A 24777-nucleotide genomic window follows, 5' to 3' on the forward strand; every position below is an offset into this window, starting at 1 on the left:
GTCCTCCTGTGGGTGTGCACCCTGGCTTCTCAGGGCGAGGTGAGGCCAGGAGAAAAGGTGCCTGCGCCCTGGACCACCATTGCCTCTCCCATGCCTACTGGGTCCAGGTCCCCATGGCATGACCCACAGTCAATGGCAGAATGGAAGCTTCCAGAACAGACTCGAACGTGCTCTGTGCTGTGTTCAGGAGGGCAGTGGACCATCCCCACACCACCCTGGCAGAGTGCCCGAGCCGCTCTCCCCATAGAGCCCCACGCTGCCAGTCAGGAGCCAGACCTTACACCGACTCTGCCAGGTCCCTATGGGGAGTGCACAGGCCCTGGGTCCTCCCGACCCCTCCCGCCTCCCCATGGGACTGCCTCTGCTGGGACCCAGTATGGGGGGGGGGGGGGCTGCCCAGTGCCCTTCTGCTGCAACAGTGCCCCCTGCAGGCCTGGGTGGTCCAGCCTCTCCAGGGAGCCTCAGGCTCACTCTCCTGTTGGTCTCAGAGGGTGACTGGCACCCAGCCTGCTAGCAGAGGCTTCCTGCCCTGGTGGTCTCACAACCTGAGCCCCCAAAGCTCCTCAAACACACACACACACACACACACACACACACACACACACACTGCCCACACCATCCCAACACAGCACACAGGTACTAGGGACAGCTCCACCATGAGTGTGCTCTGAGCCATGGCCATAGAGATGGCGTTCAGAAATTACCTGATAGTAGCCGGGCATGGTGGCACACACTTGTAATCACAGGCCTCTGAAGGCTGAGGCAGGAGTATCACAAGTTCTAGACTAGCTCAGGCTCCTTGCATCTCCCAACTATTAAGTTCACGAACATCTTTCCTCTGTAACAGCACCCAGCCTCCGAGATCCCATAACAGTAAAGAAAATGACCTGATTTCAAGTTTAGGTTCCTCCTTCCTGAAGGCACCTGCAGTGGGGTGTGGAGCCCCCTGCTCACCCCTGGTGTCCTGTGGATGCTTGCTGCCCAGCCCAAAGAACCACAACAGCCCCGGGGACCTGGGTGCCACGTTTTACTCCAGCTCACTCCCACTTTCCTATTAAATATCTGAAATATATTAATCTTAGAAAACAATATTAACACGGTGCCCGTGAACACAGGCTGTGGCGAGCACAGTGAGTCCAGATTGCAAGGTGGCAGCTTATTTAAAAAACACACACACGGAGTGTGAGGCACTCCCTGGCCTGCGGGCTGGGGGGGAGGGGCGGTAGGGTGGTGGAGCCCACCTGGCCTCCGGGCCCCCATCTCAAGCACTTGGCTGCGCTCGGGGCAGCGCCTCTGCCCAGCACCATCGTGGTGTGGGGCATTCAGTCTCTGAGCAGGTTTTCAGGCTTGGGGTAGCCAAAGAGGACGAAGTCGGCTTCGTAGAGTTTGTAGAGCTGGCGTCTCCAGGCCAGGGGGATGCCTGCGAACCAGCCTTCCTCCCAGCTGCTGGCCGTCCTGTTCCGGTAGCTGGGGGGGAAGTGCAACCTGCCGTCTACCTTAAGCAGCTTGAGCAGCTGGGCAGCGTCGTCATCCAGGGTCTCCAGCTTGCCCACGAAGTCGTAGTCGATCTGGCACGGGTGGCAGAGGCGGTAGATCTGGCGCCAGTGCTCGTTGAAGGGCGCCAGCGTCTCGGTGTGCGGGTCGAGCAGGTACTGGATGAAGTGCGTGAAGGTGACCTTGAGGCCGGCGCGGAAGGCCTGGCTCACGGAGGCGGGCGGGCTGCTGTGGTTAGCGTAGCGGCGCAGCATGGGCATGGCGAACTTGCGGTAGAACTCGTCGTTCTCCAGCTGGAACTTGCTGCGGAAGGCAGAGATGAGGCGCACGAAGGGGTCGCGCACGAACAGGAACTTGGTGTACTTCTGCAGCTTGACCTTCATCAGGTGGCGGGAGAAGCGGCCGTAGCGGCGCCAGAACTTGTTGAAGGTGAGGTGCGTGCTGGAGTTGTGCACGTGCTGGCGCGGGATGGCCAGCGGGTCGCGGTAGGGCGCGCCGCGGTCCAGCAGGCTCTCGCTCAGCACGATCATCACGCGCTTCCAGTTGGTGCACGCCACCTTGGGCACGTAGCAATAGATGACGCCGTGCCGGTCGTCCACGATCAGGTGGTTGAGCTCGTAGTTGGGGATGTCCTCGAACGCGCGCTCCTTGGTGGGGAAGGCCAGGCTGGCGTTGGCGCAGAAGCCCCGCAGCACGCGCCGCCGCTCGGCCTGCTGCCGGCCCGGGTCCGGGCTGCGCTGGGCGTCGCGGGGCGACCAGTCATAGCCGCGCACGCTCTCCTCCATGGGGCTCCGGGCCCCGGGGCTGGGCGCGGGCGCCGCCGCCGGCTCCGCCTTGCTTCCCGCAAGCTCCGTCGGGGCCTCGGGGGTGAGGAGTGCGTCCAGCAGCAGCGGGTCGGCCTCGGAGGGGCGCCCCGGGGTGGGGCCGGGCCCGGGCCCGCGGGGCCGCGACAGCGCGGTGTGCAGGTAGAAGTGGGCCGTGCCCACGTTGTCCCAGTACACGATGATGAGCAGGATCATGAGCGCCGAGCCCAGCACCAGCCACAGCCGGAAGAGCCGCGCCTTGGCCATGCTGCCCGGCCGGGGCGGGCGGCCGCGCCCGGCCTCCCTCACTGCAGCAGGGCGGATCGCCGGGACATGGCGCCCACAGCAACCTGGAGGGCAGGGCGACAGCACACTGGTTAGAGATGGCTTCCCGTTCCCACCTGGCCTCCTCGATACTCAGGAGGCTGAGATCTGAGGATCCTGGTTTGAAGCCAGCTTCCGGCAGGATAGGCCGGGAGACTCTTATTTCCCACCAACCACCAGATTAATGGCAAGTAGTACAGTGGTTCAAGGGGCAGAGCACTAGGCTTGAGTCAAAGAGTTCAGGGGCAGCATCCAGGCCCCGAGTTCAAGCCCCAGGACCAACAAAAGAAAATAAATGACTTTTCCTGTAGGTGGAGGATTTGGGGTGGTCCACCCCATCCACCCCATGGCTAGCCAGCCCATCCTCCACCCACAGGAGTGGGGTGTCACGCTAGGGCCTGGTGAGGTGGCCCTGCAGGGACGGATAGGCTCAGTGAGATGTGGCAGGGTTGGCTGACATACTACCTCAGTCCCCTGGGGGTGGGGGGGACACAGAAAGCATTAGTCACGGGAATGGTCATCAAAAGAAGGCAGAAGTGGCTATTAATATCAGATGGAGTAAACTCTGGAAGGAAAAACTTGCTCAAGACAAAGTGGGATATTACATAATGACAAAAAGTTCAGTCCTCCAAGAAGACATGCTTATCTCAAATGCAGAGGCATAAAAAAAAAAAAAAAACAACAGAGCCTCAAAACAAGTAAAGCAAAAACTGAAGACAGATGCAGTTACAGTTAGAGACCTCAACATCGGCCCTTGATCATTAAGAGACTACTAGGCAGAAAATCAGCAGAGGGGCTGGGAATATGGCCTAGTGGTAGAGTGCTTGCCTCGTATACATGAAGCCCTGGGTTCGATTCCTCAGCATCACATATATAGAAAAGGCCAGAAGTGATGCTGTGTCTTAAGTGGTAGAGTGCTAGCCTTGAGCAAAAAGAAGCCAGGGACAGTGCTCAGGCCCTGAGTTCAAGCCCCAGGACTGGCAAAAAAAGGGAGAAAAAGAAAGAAAGAAACAAAGAAAGAAAAAAAGAAAGAAAGAAAGGAAGAAAATCAGCAGAAAACCTAACACCAGCAAGCGACAGGAACTATAAGAGACAGGAAGAAAGACTCTTTACCTGACTTATGTAATTGTAATCTCTTTGTACATTGCCTTTATAATAACAATAATAAATTTATTTTTTTTAAAGAGGCAGGTGGGGCTGGGAATATGGCCTAGTGGTAAAATGCTCACCTCATATACATGAAGCCCTGGGTTCGATTCCTCAGTACCACATAAACAGAAAAAGCCAGAAGTGGTGCTGTGGCTCAAGAGACAGAGCGCTAACCTTAAGCAAAAGAAGCCCAGGAACAGTGTCCAGGCCCTGAGTTCAAACACCAGGACCGGCCAAAAAAAAAAAAGTAAAAACTAGAAATCAGTAACAGACAAGACTACGGGAAAATCCGCAGACTCTTGGAAAGTCAATGACTCATTTCTGCACAATCCATGGATTGCAGAGGCCTCAAAGGGAATTTCCGAAAATTCACAGGACTGAAAGAAAACCAAAGTGCAACGTATCAAAACCTGCCGCTGAGAGCACTGGAAAACAGGAGATTGGAAACCATTCATCCAAGCCCCTTTCAAAAAGGAGGGGAGAAAGAGCAGGAGAAACCAGAGACAGCCAGAAAAAATAAAGTAAAAAAAAAAAATCCAGAAATCAGTGAGATGAAAAACCAGTCTTAGCCTTGTAGGTGCCTCACACATGTCATTCTAGCTGAGATCTGAAGGTTCTGGTTCTAAGCCAGCCAGGGCTAGCTCCTATCTCCAATAAACTACTTAGAAAAAGCTGTACGTGGCACGTGGCTCAAGTGGTAGAGTGCTAGCCCTGAGCAAAAGAAGCTCAGGGACAGTACTCAGGCCTTGAGCCCCAGGACTGGCAACAACAACAAATCCAGGCATGGTGGGTGGTCATGCCCGTGATCCCAGCTACTCAGGAGGCACAGAGAAGACTGTGGTCCAGGCTGGCCGGACAAAAGCACCAGGCCCTATTTGAAACCAACTGAAGCAAAAACACTGGGGTGTGGCTCAAGTGGTAGTGTCAGTCCAACAAGGGTGAGGCCAAGTTCAATCACCAATTCGCAAAAAAAAAAAAAAAAAAAGCAAAAAGGGATAAACTTATAGTAAGACTCTTATGAGGACAGGACACAGGGTAATAAGATACATCAGACAACTTTACACTCACAAATTTAGCAAGTTAGATGAAATGAACTTTTCATTGAAAACCACAAACCACTGGAAGCAATGACCCTGTGCTCACCAATAAAGCTGAGCCCGTCATTTAAAAGCTCCTAGAAATGCAAGTGACCACATTGATTCTGGACCGGCCCCTCAGTTGACATTCAGGCTGAGAGTTGAGCAGGAAGGACAAATGGCCTTGAAGGCCTAGGGGGGTTGAAGGGACCCAGGTGGAGTGCAGAAAGATCTAGAAAGCTTGGGGTGGAACAGTTCTTGGAAACAGGGAGCTGAGGGCTGATGGACAGCCAAGAATGAAGCAGGAGGAGGAAGGGAGAGCGCAGGAGGATCACCATGTGAGGCCAGCTCAGGGCAGAAATGTGAGGCTCCACCTGGAAAATAAAGCAGTAAAGGGTATGGCTCAAGTGGTGGAGCTCCAAAGAGCAAGTGCAAGGCCCAGAGTTCAATCCCAGCACCCTACACACACTCACAGGAGATTTACAGTTCCAAATGAACGGCGAGCTCTGTGAGCCACGTGCGATGGGCTCCAGAGAATGTGACAGCCGTGGCTGTTTGTAGAGACTGACACATTTTTAAACACATGAGGAAATGCAGGACAGCTAGAATGGCCAAAACAAGCTTTGAGGGACACTCAGGACTGGAGAATGCATATGCCTGTGTTTCTAGGGGACAGACAAGACAGACAGACAGACAGACAGACAGACACACACACACACACACACACACACACAAACAGAGCCTGGTACTCAGCTGACGTACCCCACCGCCCACTGAGGAAGGGACGGCCTTTCACCAGCCAGGATGGAGCAGCTGTATATCAAACCAGGGGAACGGGCCTGGCACCCCAACTCCATAGCACATGGGACCACTGTCCTGCACGTGGACGCCACACTATAAAACCCTCAGAGGAAAAAAGACACTGCCACAGCAGAATTCAAAACCCAGGCTCTGCAAATCTCACCACGAAGAAAATCCAAGCCAGACGCTGGGGGCTCACGCCTGTCACCGTAGCTACTCAGAAGGCTGAGAGATCATGGTGGTTCAAAGTCAACCCAGACAGGAAAAGTTCACAAGACTCTTTTCTCCAATTAACTATCAAAAATCCAGAAGTAGAACTGTGCTAAAGTAGTAGAGTGTCCAGCCTTGATTGAAAAAGACAAACAAGACTACAAGGCCCAGAGTTCAAGCCCCCCTTCTGGTAGAAAAGAAACAGAAAGGCAGGCTATATAGGCTAGCATAAAATATTCTTAACAATACACACAAGGAAGGACTGGTAATGTGAACACAGAAATCTCATCATTAAAAATAGTAACGTAGGCTGGGAGTGTGGCTTAGTGGTAGAGAGCTTGCCTCATATACATGTAGCCCTGGGTTCGATTCCTCAGCACCACATAAACAGAAAAAGCCAGAAGTGGCGCTGTGGCTCACGTGGTAGAGTGCTAGCCTTGGGCAAAAGAAGCTCAGGGACAGTGGCTGGGGCCCTGAGTTTCAGCCCCAGGGCCAGAAAAAAAAAATAACACAACCCAACTTAGAAGAACATACAGCACTTAATGAGAAAACAGCTCATCGTCCTTAATCACAAGGAAGAGAAATTCTCTGCTCCAGCAGAGAGGAAATGAAACAGAGGCTGGTGCCCCCCAAAGCTGCAGAATGGCACAAGCGCGGGGCAGGGCAGCTGGCAGCTCCCACACTGCCTGCCTTCCCACTTCCTGCTGCCCAAGGGACTGAAGACATGCCGCATTCAAGCACAGATGCATACGGGAGGCCGAGCGCAGTGCTTCAGGCCTGTAATTCCAGCTGCTCTTGAGGGAAAGATTGCAAGGATCATGACTCAAGGCTGGTCCAGGCAGAAAGTCAGCAAGACCCTCACCACAATCAATAAAAGCCGGGCATTGTGGTATTTGTCGTCCCAGCTACGTAGGAAGCATGCAAGGGTGATGGCAGTCCAGGCTGGGCTTGGACATAAATATGAGATCCTATCTGAAAAAAAATGACCAGAGCAAGAAGGGCTGGGGCCATGGCTCAGTGGTAGAACAAGTATCTAGCAAGCATAAAGACACAAAAAGGGATAAACAAAAAATAAACATGCAGTCCCAAGCTGTTTGCACAATTAATGTGGGGAATAATTTCTCTAATACCCACAGTAATTGTGATGAAAAAGTTAGATGGACTGTAATCCTAGTTGCTCCAGAGGCTGAGATCTGAGGATCAAGGTTCAAATCCAGCCTGAGGAGCAAAGTCCTTGAGATCCTTATCTCCATTAACCAGTGAAACATAAGGAATAGAGCTGTGGCTCAAGTGGTGGAACACCAACTTTGAGCGAAAAAAAAAAAATCTTAGGGACAGCACTCAGGCCCTGAGTTCAAGCCCCAGTACCAGCACTAAAAAAAGCAAAATAGCCCACACTGACCCCATCGTCTCCTAGTGGGGGCCAGTGCCTGACTGGCCTCTACAGTACATGCTTACCAATTGGGCTTTTCATTACTTTTGTCTCAGAAAATTTGCTTAATTTTGGCAAAATAACCAAGCCCCTAAGCATTAAAACGAGGGACATGAGCTTCACCAGAAACTCAAGAATGTTTTGTTTTCTTTACTTGCGTGTCTGGCACAGAGCGGGAGAGCTGGTTGCTCTCCTAGCATACAGAACATGGGATCAAAGTGATCACGCTGGGCGCGGGGGGCTCACGTCTGTAATCCCAGCTACTCCGGAGGCTGAGATCGGAGGATCACCATTTGAAGCCGGCCCAGGCAGGAGACTGTGAGACTCTTATCTCTAATAAACCACCAAAAAGGGCAGCAGTGGAGCTGTGGTTCAAGTGGCAGAGCATTAAGTCTTGGACAAAAAAGCTCAGGGACAGCGCCCAGGCTCCGAGTTCAAGCTCCAGGACTGGCAGAGAGTGAAAATAAAATAAAGCGATCCCTCAGCACCCCCACCATGGGGACCACTAGGCTGGGAAGTTGCTATCAGTGGGTCCCCCACTGCCCAGCCCACAGTGGGTTCATGGCTGCTGGAGTCCATGAGAGACATTTTTCCTGCCACCACCGGGACCACGGCTTTTTTTGCTTATAAAATGAGTCTGTCTGTGTTCCGTTAACCCCTCACACAGCCAAATAAAAACAAGTCATAAATGGTCCCATTGATGCGAGGTGATGTCCTTGGGGCCGGCCTGGGGTGCGGCCGCCAGCCCGCCAGCCTCTTCCTGCCTGCCGTCCTGGCCCTCACCACCTTCTCCCACCTCTTGTGAGCAGACAGGACAGGAGCCCAGCCTGGAAGCCCCAGGACCCCACGAGACAGAGACTGCCTAACAAACGTCCCAATCCCACACAGCACCCAAATGCCCATGGCAGGTTCCAAGAGGCAACTTTTATAAGAATTAAGTCAATTCAAAGAAATGCCTAGAGCGCTAGGGCAGAGGCTCAAGCCTCCAGACCAGCTCAAATAGAAAAATTTGAACGACTTCATCTCAACCAACGGGTGGGCATGGTGGTACATGCCTGTCATCCCAGCTACAGGAGAAACTCGACGCCTGGGCACACACTGATGTGTGCTTGTCATTCCAAGTAATGCAGGGCCATTAAGAGGATTGAGACCCAGGCTAACCCAGGAATAAACTGGGACCTCCCTTTAAGAAAACCAATGCAAAAAAGGGTGGCGCATGCTTGTAATCATCTTCTCCTGAGATCTGGAGAATCACAGTTCAAAGCCAGCCTACTCAGAAAAAGCCAAGAGTCCATCTTCAGTTAACCAGCAAAATGCTGGAGTGGAGGCATTGCTCAGGTGGTACAGTGTCTGCTTAGCAAGCACAAGACCTTGAGTTCAAACCCTAGTACTGCAAGAAGAAAAATAAATAAATAAAATGATTTAACAAAAAGGAAGAGGGGCTGGGAATGTGACTTAGTGGTAGAGTGCCTTCCTAGCATGCAGGAAGCCCTGGGTTTGATTCTTCAGTACCACATACACAGAAAAAGCCAGAAGTGGCAGTGGCACTGTGGCTTAAGTGGTAGAGTGCTAGCTTTGAGCACAGAGAGGCTCAGGGACAGTGCTCAGGCCCTGAGTCCAAGGCCCAGGACTGGCACAAACAAAAACAAAACAAAACAAAAAAAAACCCCAACACTTTACAGAAGTTCAGAAGAGGACTGAGGGCATGGTAGAGTACCAGTCAGGAGTAAGAAAGCAGAGCGCATAAGACCCTGAGTTCAACTCCCAGGGTACACACACACACACACACACACACAGCCAGAGACAGGATGTAGAGAAGAATGGCTGTGCTGAGGGGAAATGAGAGCAGCCAGGGTCCAGGCAAGGTCATGCAGAGAACAGGCGGTACAAAGCCACAGGTGACCAGAGACCACCCACCTTCCAACTTGGCTTCTCCAACCCCTGACAAAGCTCGGAGTCTGTCCTTGTGCGGCTCCGACAGCTGAGGAGCATGGGGGAGGGGGAGGGGGCGGGGGCGGGGGAAGAGACCTGTGCTTTCCTTCTGGGGCTCAACACTGGGTGGGGTCCTTCCATCCAGAAGTTTGGACTCTACAAAGTTAGTTGGTAAGGCTGGGTGCGGTGGTGCATGCCTGTAATCCCAGGTACTCAGGAGGCAGAGGGAGGAGGATTGAGGGTGGAGGCCAGCCCAGGCTCTGTTCTTTTTCGGTTTTGTTTTGTTTTTGTCCAGTCCTGGGCCTTGGACTCAGGGCCTGAGCACTGTCCCTGGCTTCTTTTTGCTCAAGGCTAGCACTCTGCCACTTGAGCCACAGCCCCACTTCTGGCCATTTTCTATATATGTGGTGCTGGGGAATCGAACCGAGAGCTTCATGTGTAGGAGGCAAGCACTCTTGCCACTAGGCCATATTCCCAGCCCCCCAGGCTCTGTTCTTATCCACAGCAGCAGTAAGGATGCCAGAGACCCAAGTGTTCCTTCCTTATGCTCACTCCGACCTCCTCCACCTGCCACGGCCTAAGTCTGCCTCACTGTCCTGCTAGGCTGTTGGGATTTCAGGACGGGGCATGAAGGAACTGGGGGGAGGCTCAGAATCCTGGGCTGGGCTATTAATTATCATTAGCTCTGCTGGTAAGAAATCCATCTGGGCCCTCATACGCGACGGGAGGGGGACCCCCATCAACGTCACTAAGGGAGAGGCCCAGCAGGTCTAGTTCTGCCAAATGGACTCAACAGCCCCTCCCCTCCCCTCCACCAAGCCCATTGCTAAATGGTGAGAGGAAACCCAGTCCTCCAGGAAAGCAGGAAACCATGTTAGAGATGGGGTTATCTTCAGGCACATCTGTGGGCTGGGGTGGGATGACTGGGCCACCAGCCAGGGCCACCATTGGCCAGCCCCTCCCTCAGTGAGTGTGAAACTTACAGCGACCTGCTGTTCTACCAAATGAGTCACAGCTCCCCTTCCAGCATTTGGGGCAATTAATTGGAGATAAGAGTCTCATAGACTTTCCTACTCAAGCTGGCTTTGATCCTCAGATCTCAGCCTTCAGAGCAGCTAGGATTACAGATGTGAGCACACCTGCACCCAGCTTTGTATGTTTTGTTTTGGCCAGTCATGGGACTTGAACTCAGGGCCTGACCACTCGCTGTCCTTGAGCTTTTTCTGCTCAAGGCTGGCTTTGAACCCTGATCCTCAGATCTCAGCCTCCTGAGGAAACTAGGGTTACAGGTGTGAACCATGGGTGCCTGGCTCCTATGTTGTTTTTATATGATAGACTAGCAAGGTCTCACTTACCTACAACCAGCTTCTTTCCACCCCAGGCAACCTTCTACCCTGGGCTTCTCTGGAATGAACCTCTGGCAGCCTGGATCCCACAGAGATCTCCCAAAGGAGAACGATGGGCGGAAGAGAAACTTCATATACAGGACCCTGCTGGTTTTCCGCAGAGTTCCCCACTTCAGCAGGCACCCTTCACGTCGATGGCTCACACACACCCCTAATTCTGCACATCTCACAATTGCATGAAGCCTGTGAGAGATCTTAGGTTCCATCCCCAGCACCGCAGAAAAAAAAAACCAACAACCTTCCAACAACAACAACAAAAAAACCCTTCTGTGCTTCTTTACCCATCCTCCCCATCCCCACCGTACCCGCTTGAGAAACCTGCCACCTCTGCCTCCCCCCTCCTTCCCACTCTCTCAGCTGCCATCCTTCACCCAGGCCCCACAAAGCAGCCTGCACGTCCCCAGGCCCTGAACACACCCCTCCCTTCCCACTACCACCGGTATAGCTGGAGCAGAGTGGATATCCCCACACCAAGCCTCCAGGGGTCATCATCATCCCAGATCTTTCACAATCAGGCACCTAGCTTTCCAAGGTGGACACAGTGGTGGACACCTGTATCCCAGCTACCTAGGAGGAATAAGTAGAAGGATCACAGTCCAGATGGGGCCAGGCAAAAACAAAACAAAAAGACCCCATCTGAAAACTAATGAAAACAAAAAAAGCTGGAGGTATGGTTCAAGTGGTAGAGTACCTGCAAGGCTCCAAGTTCAAATCCTACTACTCTCAAAAAAAGAAAAGAAACTGATCTTTCCACCCAATCCTGAACCCCATCCAGATAAATGCAGTAACTGAGCATCTCCCAAACGTGTCCACTTCGATGCCTCTGCCCACATGTCTGCCTCTGCCTAGAATGTTCTCCCCAAACAGCAAGGTTCAATTCCTAAGTCTTCTCCCAGAACTCTTCACCAACTGTTCATGCTCTATCAATGCCCAAAGTAGAGTCTTTAATATGCACCACTCCCAGGCCAAAGTCAGCTTCCCAGGGTGGGCAGGCCCCACTTTGCAACTTCCAGCCCAATTCGGCACCTTGCACACCCACATTTAACAATGTCTGCAGAGCTGAGGATGCAGGCACGTGTACCATTCCTGGTCACTGTAAAGTTCTGGCAGACCTGCAAATGCCAACCCAAGCCCTGTCAGCTCATCTGCAAGGAAATTCAGCACCTGGCCACCCCAGACTTGCTTTTTTTTTTTTTTTAATTTTAAATGCTGGTACTGGCAATAGAACTTGGGGCCTCAGCACTGTTCCAAAGTCTTTGCTCAAGGCTAGGTTTCTACCACTTGACCCACAGCTCCATTTCTAGCTTTTTGGTGGTTGATTGGAGATAAGAGCCTCATGGACTAGGATTCCTGCCCAGGCTGGCGTAGCTGGGATTATAGGTATGAGCCACTGACATCTGGCTAAGAATGACACTCTTGAAGCTGAAACCTTTCATTGACAATTTCCTAATTCCTGGCTTTCTCTCCTCTATACCCAGACACCCACCCTCCCTCATGCCCAACACTAGAGGAAGGCTAAACCTCATCCTTCTAAGAAGTGGGGGAGGGAAGGGATGGTGAAAGGGTGATGGAGCTGGTCTCCAGTTGCACACACAGCCTTGAGCCCCCCTGTGAGGCACCAGCCATCCAGGAAGTATTGCATGCATCCTGATTGCAATTCATGTCCTTATTCATCTCTGGCTTCCTAAGTCTCTACAGCATCGAATTTATGAAGTAAATAATTTAATAATTATGCAAACACTACAGCTTGTTGTACTCCCTGCCAGGCAGAACCTCTACCCCAGCCCAGGGTTTGCCAGCCATGTCTTGGTGGCCATGAGCCTAAAGAGTATCATAGGTCCTACTGCCAGCAGCCCAGCCACTCATCGTGTTTTCGCCCAAGATGAAGGATGCCCCTTTTATAGCAAAATGTCATTCCTGGGACCGGCCCACCTCCTGTCTGTGCGCTGGGGCTGCCCGGCTCCTGGAAGGCAAGTTCAGGGGCTGGGAAATGCCCAGCAGAGTCTCGAGAGGTGGGGGAGGGAGGGGACCACGGGAGTGGCCAGAGCCGGGTGAGACAGGCGGTCCTTGCCCGGAGGACCCTCCTGGTCACTCGGGCCAGCAAAAAGTGACCACAGATGGGAAGTTTTCTGGAAAGCTCTCCGGGATGCTGCAGCATCTCTGTCGTCGTCCGTGGACAATTACGGATTTCTCTCCCAGGCGACCAAGCAGAGCACAAGCCAGAGCACAAAACAGATAACCGGCAGGGCCAGGTGTTGGAGGCCACCACGGAGAGGGACAGGGGGTAAGGGGAGACCACACACATCCGTGATCCTTCTGGGGCCCGGACCCGCACAAGAAAAGAGGTCGGAGCGTGCGAGGCCCCGGCCAAGGTCATGTAGCGCGCGGGCAGGCCCGGGGACTCGAACCCGTGGCCGCGCGGGACCTGCCCAGGCTGGCCAGGGTTGGGGACCCACCTGCGCCCCTCATCAAGGACTGGATCCCCGACTCTAGCCCGCAGGATCTCGCCTCACACTCGGATCCGAGTGCCAAGCGCCCCTTGCCCGCCACATCCCTCACCTGGCTCCGCTGTGCGCGCGGGTCAGCGCCCCGCATCTGCCGCCGCCGCCACCGCCGCCGCTGTCGCCGCCGCAGCCACAGCCTCGGGACTAGCAGACCCTCCTGAGGCGCGGCCTCGCCCCCGCCGCCGGAGCCCCGCCCCTGCCATCTTCTCGCGAGACGTCTCTGGCAAGGCCACGAAGGGTGCCCACCCTCAATGCGCCTGCGCTCTCTCGTACTCTGCCTCTACCCCGCCCTAGCTAGACAGTGCCATGTGGCGCGGTATTTACGGCCAGCGATTAGCCACGCCCACTAACCGATGAGAGCCACGCCCCCTTCCAGAGCATCCAATCCGCGGAGAGGATCTGCGGCTTCTGGGGCGGGGTTAGGGGCGGGGTGGGCTCCGGTGGGAGGAGCCTGTTCGGGAAATGGAGCGGGAAAGGCGGACACGCTAGCTCCCTTTCATGGCGGGAGCGCCACACGACCTCTCTGGGATGGTCTTTAAATAAGTTTTTAAAAAGGATTGCGGCCGGGTGCGCTAGCCAGAAGGGGAGCTGTGTCAAAAAAGCTCAGGGACAGCACTCAGGCCCTGAGTTCAAGCCCCGGTACCAGAGCCAAAAAAAAAAAGATAAAAATCTTCCACGCCTTTGTTCAGAGGTGCCCAGGCTGGAGACCCAAATGCCCTCCCCAAGTAACTGAACAGGCTGCAGAAATCCAGGTGACCGGATACTGCGCAGCCACACAAAGGATCATTGCATGCGACAATGCAGACAGTGCTTGTGACCATGCAGAGGATGCATGCGATGACATTGGGGGACCTCCCCTCAGATGTACCTTGCATCTGAGCTCCTCGCTGTGTAAAAGCAGCCTGGCTAACGTGCCCAGCTCATGTGCGGTGTGAACCCATCTGCTGGATGCTCTGAGAAAGCCAAAGGACAGGAAGGTGACCTCGAGGGCTAGCCCCGCGGGTCACTACCAAAGGACAGCTGGAGCAGTTCTGTGTCCTGGTGTGGTGGCCACATGTATACATGCCCACGCATTCAGCAGTGGACGTATAAAACACTTTACCAGAGGCAAATGACACCTCCATTTAAACCATCCTTTTAAAAATTTATTTATTTTTGTCAGTCCTGGGGCTTGAACTCAGGGCCTGAGCACTGTCCCTGGCTTCGGTTTGCTCAAGGCTAGCACTCTACCCACTTGAGCCACAGTGCCCACTTCTGGCTTTTTCTGTGTATGTGGTACTGAGGAATCGAACCCAGGACTTCATGTATACGAGGCAAGCACTCTTGCCACTAGGCCATATTCCCAGCCTTAAACCATCTTTTAAAATGTTATTTCCTCCAGTTGAGGCTAGTTCATCAGTCATAGACCAAGATAGGCCTCTGTGCAGAGGTGCTCAATTAGTGAATGCTTCCACTAGGATAGCAGTTCCCGAACTGCTGAGATGGCAACTTCACTCTGTGAAAAGCTTTGCAGGGTTTGTTTTTTTTAAAAAAAAAAAAAAAAGCTTTTTCTTGGGGTGTGTGTGTGGGGTATTGTTTGTTTGACAATATTGAGGTTGAACTGTTATGCCTAGATTTCTGGTCCCCAAGACCACCAAGGAGCTGATACTGATGCAAACACACAGAGTCTTTATTGCAAGCTGGAGCTCGACTCTCAACCATCACCGACACAGCGGATCTGGATTGAGAGCCCCGACCCTCAGATAGGCAGTGTTTTTATTGTGATTACATCAGGGCCAGGGTATTTCCAACTTGGCAGATACTTGATTGGATGGGATTTAGCAAGCAAGTCTTGTCCTATTTCTATTGGCTATCTACCCTTTCAGTTATCTATTTTGGCTTTGATATTGGGAATTGGCCTTGGTATCAGGAAATGACAACAGGTGGTCACGTAGCACTGATGCAGGGGGTTAATGCAGGGGGTAGCGCAAGTCACAAATGGGTTAAGCAAGCTGTTTACAGAAGCAGAATTTTGTGGTCAGACTGACCTAGTACCAACTTTATTTTAACAATTGCTACCATGTTTTCCCATTACCACTAAGCAAGCTTCAGTGGGCTAAAACAATCCAATACTCAATCATAAGTAAACCAACCCAACAGTTACCATGGCATTTTTACTATTATGGTTATTTCTATAGTCTATGACTGTGATCATTTTTTTTTACTGTCTGTTACCATGGTTGTTACCCAGGTACAGAGGGGAACAAGTGCTCCCTACAAGAAACTAGTCTCACGGGTGGGGGTGCAGCCCTTTAGCATGGAGTCATCACCAGGGTTTAGAAGCTGTTATAATTTTAACACTAAAACTTATATTTAGTTACTCCGGTTTTCATGTCAGCCCTAACAGAACCTGAACTTCCTGCTTGCTTGACAGGTGCACAATCACTTAAGCCATGCCTCCAGTCCATTTTCTTTCTTTTTTCTTTCTTTCTCTTTTTTTTTTTTTTTTTTTTTTTTTTGCCAGTCCTGGGCCTTGGACTCAGGGCCTGAGCACTGTCCCTGGCTTCTTTTTGCTCAAGGCTAGCACTCTGCCACTTGAGCCACAGCGCCACCTCTGGCCATTTTCTGTATATGTGGTGCTGGGGAATCGAACCCAGGGCTTCATCATGTATAGGAGGCAAGCACTCTTGCCACTAGGCCATATTCCCAGCCCCTCCAGTCCATTTTTTGGTCGTATTTTGAATAAGGTGCTGCTTTTTGTCCAGACTGGCCTGGACCATGATCTGTCTAGTTATGCTTTTCCAGCCTTTGGGATAGCAGGCCTGTCACCACACCCAGCTAACTTTTTTTTTTTTTTTTTTTTTTTTTGTCCTGGCTGCCCTCCAACCACAATCCTGATCTCTGCCTCCCAAGTAGCTAAGATTTCAGGCATGACTCATCACATTTAGGCTTGTTTTGGGTTTTGAGACAGTGTGACTATGTAACCCAGGCTGGCCTTGAACTCATGATCTTCTTGTCTTTACAGGTATACCAGACACCCAGGAAGGAATCTGAACCAAATTCTGAAGGCCGTTGATCAGGGTTGCAGGGTGCTTCTCTTCCACTCTAGAAGAGGAAATGGGGAACAACTGTGTGGCCAGAACCAGATCCCCTTTGGAAGATGTTTTGTAACTAGTTAGATGGTGGTGCAACATTGTAAGTGGACTAAATGCCACTGAGTTGTTCAGTTTAAAGTGGTTATTTTTTTTAATGTTTGGACAATTTCACTTCTAAATGTCAAAACAGTATTGGTGTGGAACCAAGAACCTCTTCCCAGGCCAGGGCTGTCCCACTGGAGCCCAGCCCACAGCCCTTTGGTTTGCATTTTGTTTTTGAAATAAGATCTCTGCTACCATCGCCTGTCTGGCCTCAAACTCCAGATGCTCATGCTTACCTTCTGTCCTCCAATGAACTGTGATTACAGGAGCGTACCACCACAAGGGGCAAGATACACTTAGCCTATGGGCAACAAGCAGAAACATTTTTACTTGCTCTTTGAAGTCGATACTTATTAACCTTCCTGTTTTCTGAGTAGAAAGTAAGGGCTCAGATGTTCAGGAAGTGGCTGAAGTCACACAGCTAGCTGTGACAGTTGTGACCAAATCCGGAGCTGCCAGGGAGATTACCGGCTGGGAGGTAGTTTTTATTTTTTGTTGTTGTTGTTTGTTTGTCTTTTAGCTGGGGGCAAGGTAGAGGCTGCACATTTCTCCGTTTTGTATCCATGCCCTAGGTCCTGATCCCTCTGTCTCCTGCAGCCATCTTGGAAGCCAGCAAGGACAGACCAGCAGCCAGGAGTCAGCTGCTCTTAGATTGTAATAAGGCCTCATCTGAATACTGGAGGCTACCTCCGGAGCTCCCTGGGACCTGGGAAGGTCTTAGCTCTGCCTATCTCCCCACCTGATCCTAATTCTCCCTATTTAACCTGAGGCCACTGTGTGCCTTGAAGATGCCCCAAAGCTCTGTCTTCTCGCTGCTGCCATGGAATACTCTCCTTCTCGGCTCTTCCCTGACTCCTTTGGCACACAGGAGTGATCTAACAGGCCACCTGGGATTTGGGCCTGGGTCTGTCACTGGATGCAGTCTGGGAACCTTCACAGGTAGCTGTTATGCACTGTAAAGGTCACCAAAGGTCAGGCAGCCAGAGAAATGCTTTTGCAAACCAGAGTGCAAAACAGGCTACAACTGGCTTGCTGTAGAGAAATGGGTTTAATTGCTTCTTTTTGGTTCTTTGTCAGTTGTGGGGCTTTGAACTCATGGCCTGGGTGCTGCCCCCAAACTCTTTTGCTCAAGGCTAGTGCTCTACCACTTTGAGCCACTTCTGGCTTTTGAGTGGTTAATTGGAGATAAGAGTCTCTTGGGGCTGTGCACCAGTGGCTCATGACCTATAATCCTAGCTACTCAGGAGGCAGAGATCTGAGAATCATGGTTCAAAGCTAGCCTAGGCAGGAAACTCTATGAGACTCTCATCTCCAATTAATCATAGGAAAATCTGAACGTGGCGCTGTGGCTCAAGTGGTAGAGTGCTAACCTTGAGCAAAATGGAGCCTAGGGACAGTGCTCAGGCTGAGTTCAAGCCCCAGGACCAGCAGAAAAACAAACAAACAAACAAACAAAAACAGGATGGGTTTATTTTATTTTTATTTTTTATTTTTGGCCAGTCCTGGGCCTTGGACTCAGGGCCTGAGCACAGTCCCTGGCTTCTTGCTGCTCAAGGCTAGCACTCTGCCACCTAAGCCACAGCACCCCTTCTGGCCGTTTTCCGTATATGTGGTGCTGGGGAATCGAACCGAGAGCTTCATGTGTAGGAGGCAAGCGCTCTTGCCACTAGGCCATATTCCCAGCCGCAGGATGGGTTTAGATACCCTTACTGCAGCCCACAGAGGAACCTGTGCAATTGTAGAAGCTGAGCATTGTGTATCTAGTCCAGACAACTCAAAAAATGTCTCTTTGGCCCTCCAGCATCTACACACTTGGATTAGTGCCATGTCTGACTCTGCTCTTAGCTTTAATGGACTCCTGACCTCATGGTTCTCTGAAACCATGTGGGAGAAAAAAAGGTTATCTTTACGGCATTAATATGTGAGGGGATATTAATTTGCAGCACCTTATATTGTTTCTGTGGCTTATTATCCTCCCTAACTTCTCATGTGGCTTCGTTTTCAGTTCAGGGTCAAAGGATGCTCCTAATAACATCTGATCTTGGCAATCTGACAACCGAATTTCCCACTTTACTCCCAGATAAGATAGGATGAGATTTCTGGTCCCTGACTAGACAGGGCCAATGCCCTACTCAGCCTGAAACACTTACAGAAGATGGACCTTCACCCATCAGCTTCTCTCTCTTTTTTTTTTTTTGGCCAGTCCTGGGCCTTGGACTCAGGGCCTGAGCACTGTCCCTGGCTTCTTCCCACTCAAGGCTAGCACTCTGCCACTTGAGCCACAGCGCCGCTTCTGGCCGTTTTCTGTATATGTGGTGCTGGGGAATCGAACCTAGGGCCTCGTGTATCTGAGGCAGGCACTCTTGCCACTAGGCTATATCCCCAGCCCCATCAGCTTCTCTTAAGAGTAAGGGACTGAAGGGGCAACAGTGGCTCACACCTGTAATCCTAGCTACTCAAGAGGATGACATCTGGGGATCATAGTTCAAAGCCACCCCAGGTAGGAGACTCTTCTCCGATTAACCTCCAGAAAACCAGAAGTGGTGCTGTGACTCAAACTAATAGAGTGCTAGCCTTGAGCCAAAGGAGTTCAGGGACAGCCCCAGGCACTGAGTTCAAACCCCACTACCAACAAAAAGAAGGAGGAGGAGGGGGAGGAGGAGGAGGAGGAGAAAAGATTAAGGGACAAAAGTCATTTTAAAAGAAAATAAAGCCGGATAAATTAAGAAAAATGAGGCCTAATGAAGGCAACTCAGAAGTACAATCTTCTCACCTCAAAAATTAACATATGTTTTGTGGTAGGATGTATCTCATCCTGAGAAAAATGCCCTCCCCCCAAAAAAAATTAAGGGTGGACTCAAAGCACAAACAGCCAGAACCAGGAACTTAGAAAGTATAACACCACCAGGAGTAATTAAGAGCAAGAAACACCTATCTACAACCCATTTTCAAAGTTATGGGCTTGGGGTGGGGGGAGCAAACTTTCAGCCTGGAGCCCTCAAAAGTCCTCAAAAGCAGGGAAGGGGGCTCTGGGCCAGACCCAAGTGGGTCCTGTTGTAGGAAGTAGAGCTGACTCCATCTTGATTAGGGAAACATGGTAGGAAATGTTGGGGGGAGTAGAGCTGACTCCATCTTGATTATTAGGTCAACTTGACCCCAAAATTCTGCTCCTGTAAATGGCTTGTTTGTTGCTTGCTCTACCCCCTGAGTCAACCCCCTACATCTGTGCTACGCTTTTACCTTTATAAAATTTGAGGACTGCTCAGTTTGAGGACTGCTCAGGGTCACAGTGTTAGCTCCCAAGTCTGCACTGTGTCCCTGGCCGGTCAGCCCATTTTTGGGGGGGTCGCAGTTTCAGCTGCCGAGTTTGTACTGTGTCGCTGGCCGGTCACTTCACTTTTTGCTTCCCCAATAAATCCATCTTTTTGCTTGAGACTGTCTCTGAGTGGAGGACTCTTGGACGGACATGGAATCTCCTCCCTCGAACCCCGTAACAGGTCCTAGTTTGAGGTACTCTGAGTGGATGAATGCAGCTTCCACCCCACCCCACCCCCATCCCGCAGATGGAGGGCCTCTGGAGGCAGTGGACAGGAAGCCTGGGGCCCTCTGGGAAGGAAGCCTTGGGCTGTGCTGTACCCACACAGACTCATTGCTGTGGGCAAAAGTGCCCCTCCCCCACAGTTTGCTGCCAGTGGATCTCAAGGAGATGGCATGGGGCTGGGGGAAGGGGTGCTCTGGAAGTGACCAGCTCCTCAGGAGAGGGGTCCTGGAGACCCTTCGTGCTCCTTCCAGCACCTAAGGATGCTGTAAACTGACAGCCATCTGCAGTCTGGATGTGGGCCCAGGCTGGAACCCTAATCTAGGGGTTCAAAGCTCCAACTGTTTTGATTTGTTCTAGAAGCTGAATGGACTCAGACACCATCTGGGCAAGCACAGAGAAAGGGCAGGCCAGAATGAGGCCCCCGTGGAGACTCAAGATTTTGTGGAGGAATGAGCCAGGAGCCAGAGAGGTCCTCAAACTTCCCGCCGCACGATGTCCCTGTGTGGCTCCGTGAATCCTGGCACTCCGCTGCTCACAGAGCTCTGAACTGGGGGCTCCCGGCTGGCAAGGCAGATCATTAGTCACCCAGGCTTCTCCCCTTTCCTGATGAACTCGTGAGCTCTCTCTACCTCCTTTTCCTTCAGAGACAGGGCCGCACTGCCAAGCCTAGGCATTTGAAACTTGGGATGCGCCTGCTTCGGATTCCTGAGTGCTGGGATTATAGGCATGTGCAATCACGCCCTGCCAGCCTCGTTCTTTTCACTCTGGGAGGGATTCTCTGATCTCCTGCCCCATGATCCTGTCTTCTCGATGCCTTGGAACTTTGGACTAGTAAAACTCCCAGACATCTGTCCCCCAACTCCACAGAGGGCTGACTTTCCCCTTTCCCCTGAATAGAGGATTACAGAACCGGGCCTGTACTGCAGGCTGCAGGGCAGAAGTTCCCAAGGTCTGTGCTGCTTTCCTGCAGGAGCTGCAGCACCCACCCCTCTGTCTGGAGCACTTCGGCACCTTTCTGAGCGAACACAGGGGTTTCCCCGTTCACTGAGTCATGGTCAAGAGTTGAGCTCCATACAAAATGAGCATGGCTGGTTAAAACGTTTTCAACACTGGGCCTCAGAGCCCAGGCTGGTGCTCTACCACTTGAGCCATATCTCCAGTCCTTTTTTGTTGTTGTTGTTGTTATTTCTCAATAAGGTCCCTCACATTTCTGCCTGGGCCGGTCTTGAACTGTGATCCTCCTGATCGCCACCTGCCTTGTCAATGGGATTCAAGGTGTGAGCCACGATGGCTGGCCTCCAGTTTTTGTTTTTGTTTTTGTTTTTGTTTTTGAAGCAGAGTCTTGCTATGTAGCCCAGGCTGGGCTGGAACTCAGGATCTTCCTGTCTCCCTCACCCAAGCACTTCAACTATACAGAAGTGCACCAACCACATCAGGGACGCTTGTGACTTTTCATTCAGTTTAAGCCCACAGTTCACCAGAAAAACCCATGCGCGTCATTTCCCATTTGGGTCTGGCAGACCCATTTGAAAATCTGTTTGAAATCACCACAGAAATGGTTTCCAGAAAACATTAAAAATAAATAAATAAAGGAAAAGTAGAAAGCAGCTGTTGATATTTGAATAAGAATTTGAACATGACAAGTCTCTTTGTGTTTAGAAAAAGGAACCAATTCCATGTCCTCCACCACAACAAACCCAGCCGCACTGGGGTGGCATGACACAATTGTACCACATGTGGGGCCACTGCTTGCCTGTTTCCAGCCTCGTTTCCTGGTTCGAGGGGCACAACTAGATTCCCCAGCCCACCCTGACACTCACATGGTGCTGGGTGTGGTGGTGCATGACTGTAATGCCAGCACTCTGGAGACCAAGGCAAAAGGATCTCAAGTTTCAGGTCAGCCTAAGCTACAGAGTGAGACTTTGTCTAAAAAAAAAAAAAAGCCAGGCACTGGTGGTTCACACCTGTCATCCCAGCTACTCAGGAGGCTGAAATCTGAGGATTGGGTTTGAAGCCAGCCCAAGCAGACTCCAGACTTCATCAGACTCCAGGTTCATCAGACTCTTAACTTCAACAAACTACTCAGAAAAAAGCCGGAAGTGGCGCTCTGGCTCAAGTGGTAGAGTGCTGGCCTTGAGTACAAAGACGCTCAGGGACAGTGCCCAGGCCCTGAGTTCAAGCCCCAGGACCGGGGGGCGGGGGGAAACCCAGGCACTTTTTGGTGGTTCACGCCTGTGAATCACTTAGGTGGCTGGAGATCTGAGTTCCAAACCAGTTGAGACAGAAAAATCCGAAAGACTCTAGATCCAATCCATCAGCAAAATGCTAGAGAAGGGGGTGTGGCTCAAGCAGTAGGTACAGTGCCAGCCTTGAGGGAAAAAGCTGAAGGACAGCACCTAGGTCCTGAGTTCAAGCTCCAGTACAGGCACAAAACAAAAACAACCACCAACAGCAAAATAAAATACAAGTCACATATTCAAGCCCCAACCTCGGGAGATGATTATGGTATTTGGAGACTGGATTGTCATATATGGAGCTAACTGAAATGCAGAGCTGGAAACCCTCAGGGTGAGGCCAGCTTGTGCTGCTGGCCTGTCTGCAGTGCCTATACCAGACTCCAAATGACCAGTCTATGTGTGTGCTGGTCCTGGGGCTTGAACTCAAGGCCTGGTTGCTGTCCCTTAGTTTTTTAAAACTTTTTGTCAAGGCTGGTGCTCTACCACCTGATCCGTAACCCCACTGTGGGCTTTTTGGTGCTTCACTGTGGATGAGAGTCTCATGAGGTTCCTGGCTTTGAATTGCCAGCCTCAGATCTCAGCCTCCTGAGTAGCCCTCAGCCCCTAGCCTGCTGAGTTCTTAACATCACATTGGGGTTTGCGGCCTGAGGCCAGGCTGGCTGCAGCTCAGAGGTCTGGGCTGGCTAGGAAAGTGGAAGGCCGCCATGACACCAGCTCTAGGCTTGGAGTCTCATCTTAGCAGAGGGCCACAGGCTTCAATGGCACCCACTGAGGTGGCAACCACAGGGTGAAGTCCTAGAAGACAGATGGGGCCCTCGCCATTTGAGAAGACTCAGATGGGAGGCACGGCTCAGGGATGGTCCCAGTCCATTGTCCCTGTGTTGGTTTTGGTGGTACTGGGGATCAAACTTGGGGCCTCACATTTGCTAGGCAGGCACTCTACCACTTGAACCATGTCCCCACCTCTTTGTTTTTAATTTGATTTCACAGATAAAGTCTTGTGCTTTTTCCCAGGCTCAGACTATGGTAATTCCCCCTACCTTTGGCTACTGAGTAGCTGGGATGTGTTCTACCATGCACAGTTTATTGATTTTTTTTCAATTACTGAAACCCAGACGTAGTGGGGCACAGCTATAATACTAGCTCCATAGGAGACTGAGATCTGAGGATCACTGTTCAAAACCAGGCCAGGCTAGAAAGTCCATGAGACTCTTCTCTTCAGTTAACTACCACAAAGAAAGGAAGGAAGGGAGGGAGGAAGGAAGGAAGGGAGGGAGGGAGGGAGGGAGGGAGGGAGGGAGGGGAGGGAGGGAGGGGAGGAAGGGAGGGAGAGAGGAGGAGAGAGAGAGAGGAAGGAAGGAAGGAAGGAAGGAAGGAAGGAAGGAAGGAAGGAAGGAAGGAAGGAAGGAAGGAAGGAAGGAAGGAAGGGAAGGAAGGAAGAGAAAGAGGCAAGCCAGGTACTGGTGTAATACTAACTACTCAAGAGGCTGAGATCTGAGGATGGCAGTTCAAATCCAGTCCTGGCAGGAACATCCATGAGACTCTCATCTCCAATTAGCCACCAGAAAACCAGAAGTGGCGCTGTGGCTCAAAGTGGTAGAGAACTAGCCTTGGGCAAAAGAGCTTAGGGACAACACTCAGGTCATGAGTTCAAGGCCCACAACCAACCAAAAAAAAAAAGGGGGGGGAGGGAAAGTAGGCAGTGGACAGGCAGGCCAGGTGGGTCAGAAGTAGAGGCTGGCTCAAATAGCAGAGCTCTGGCTTTGATCAAAAGGGCCAGGTGAGAGCTGGGGGATGGTCCTGTCTTGTGTGGCATCAGCCCCCCAGGTCCTGTGTGCACTGCATGGGGTAGGGCTGTGCTGCAGGATGGATACAGTTTATGAGGAGGGACACGGTCATTCTCCATCTAGCAGCCACCCAGCCATTCCCAGGAGCCTCTGCAGCCCGGTTGAGCCCGAAGGCAGAGTTGTGGTATCCTTTGCTTGTGGTCAGCGCCCTGGGCCTCCAGAGAAAGTGCAGTGATGCCAGCAGTGTCGGAAGGGCAGCGTGGGGCTGGCGGCTGCTCTGCCCACCTCCATCTTCTACCTGGGGCGTCGCCGCCTCTTGGCACTGCCACTCTGGAGCCGGTGGGGGTTGCTGGGAGGCAGAGGGCTGTGGCATCGGCCTCTGCCATCGGTGGACCCTGGGGTGGATGGAAAGATCTGTCTGGGGCCCAGGAAAACCTGGGTCCATGTAGGGGCCCTAGCTGGGCATCCACAACATGCGGTGTGATCCCCACAGGGCTGGGACCCCAGGGGAGGGGGCAGAGGCTCCCCATGAGATTGCCTCTCTCACGTGGCCTTCCCCTGATGCAGCCCAGGCTACTGCTAATGTAATGGAGCGGCCGCTTCAGAACACACTGTGGCCGCATACTGGTGGCTCAGGTTTATAATCCTAGCGACTTAGGAGGCTGAGATCTGAAGACTGAGGTTCAAGGTCCAAAGCCAGCCCAGGCAGGAGAGTCTGTGAGACTCTTACATCCAATTTAACCACCAGAAACAGGAAGTGGAGCTGTGGCTCAAAGAGCTACAGAGCTAACCTTGAGCACAAAAGTGTAGAGGCAGTGCCCAGGCCCTGAGTTCAAGCCCTATAACCAGCACCAAATAATAATAATAATAACAATAACAACAACAACCAACAACAACAAAAAACA

At 51.9% G+C, this 24777-nt stretch overlaps 2 protein-coding genes across 2 annotated transcripts in view; both read right to left on the reverse strand.

The window, feature by feature from the left end:
• Positions 1 to 1010: 1010 nt before the first annotated feature.
• Chst12 (carbohydrate sulfotransferase 12) lies at positions 1011 to 13247 on the reverse strand. Its single transcript, XM_048330261.1, has 2 exons — positions 13187 to 13247; positions 1011 to 2647 (listed from the first exon to the last, which is right to left on the reverse strand). Exon 2 carries the CDS (start codon positions 2562 to 2564, stop codon positions 1323 to 1325), a length of 1242 nt encoding a protein of 413 aa, XP_048186218.1. The 5' UTR covers positions 2565 to 2647; positions 13187 to 13247; the 3' UTR covers positions 1011 to 1322.
• Positions 13248 to 23935: 10688 nt separating this feature from the next.
• Positions 23936 to 24777, reverse strand: part of LOC125355171 (kinesin-like protein KIF19) — a 28674-nt gene continuing 27832 nt past the window's right edge. Inside the window, exon 20 of the mRNA XM_048351338.1 lies at positions 23936 to 24267. Within this exon, the coding sequence (XP_048207295.1) occupies positions 24167 to 24267 (101 nt within the window). The 3' untranslated portion in view covers positions 23936 to 24166. The remainder of the gene's footprint in view (positions 24268 to 24777) is intronic.

This window comes from Perognathus longimembris, chromosome 1 (genome assembly GCF_023159225.1).
Source record: "Perognathus longimembris pacificus isolate PPM17 chromosome 1, ASM2315922v1, whole genome shotgun sequence".
In the NCBI taxonomy this organism is placed as follows: domain Eukaryota; kingdom Metazoa; phylum Chordata; class Mammalia; order Rodentia; family Heteromyidae; genus Perognathus; species Perognathus longimembris.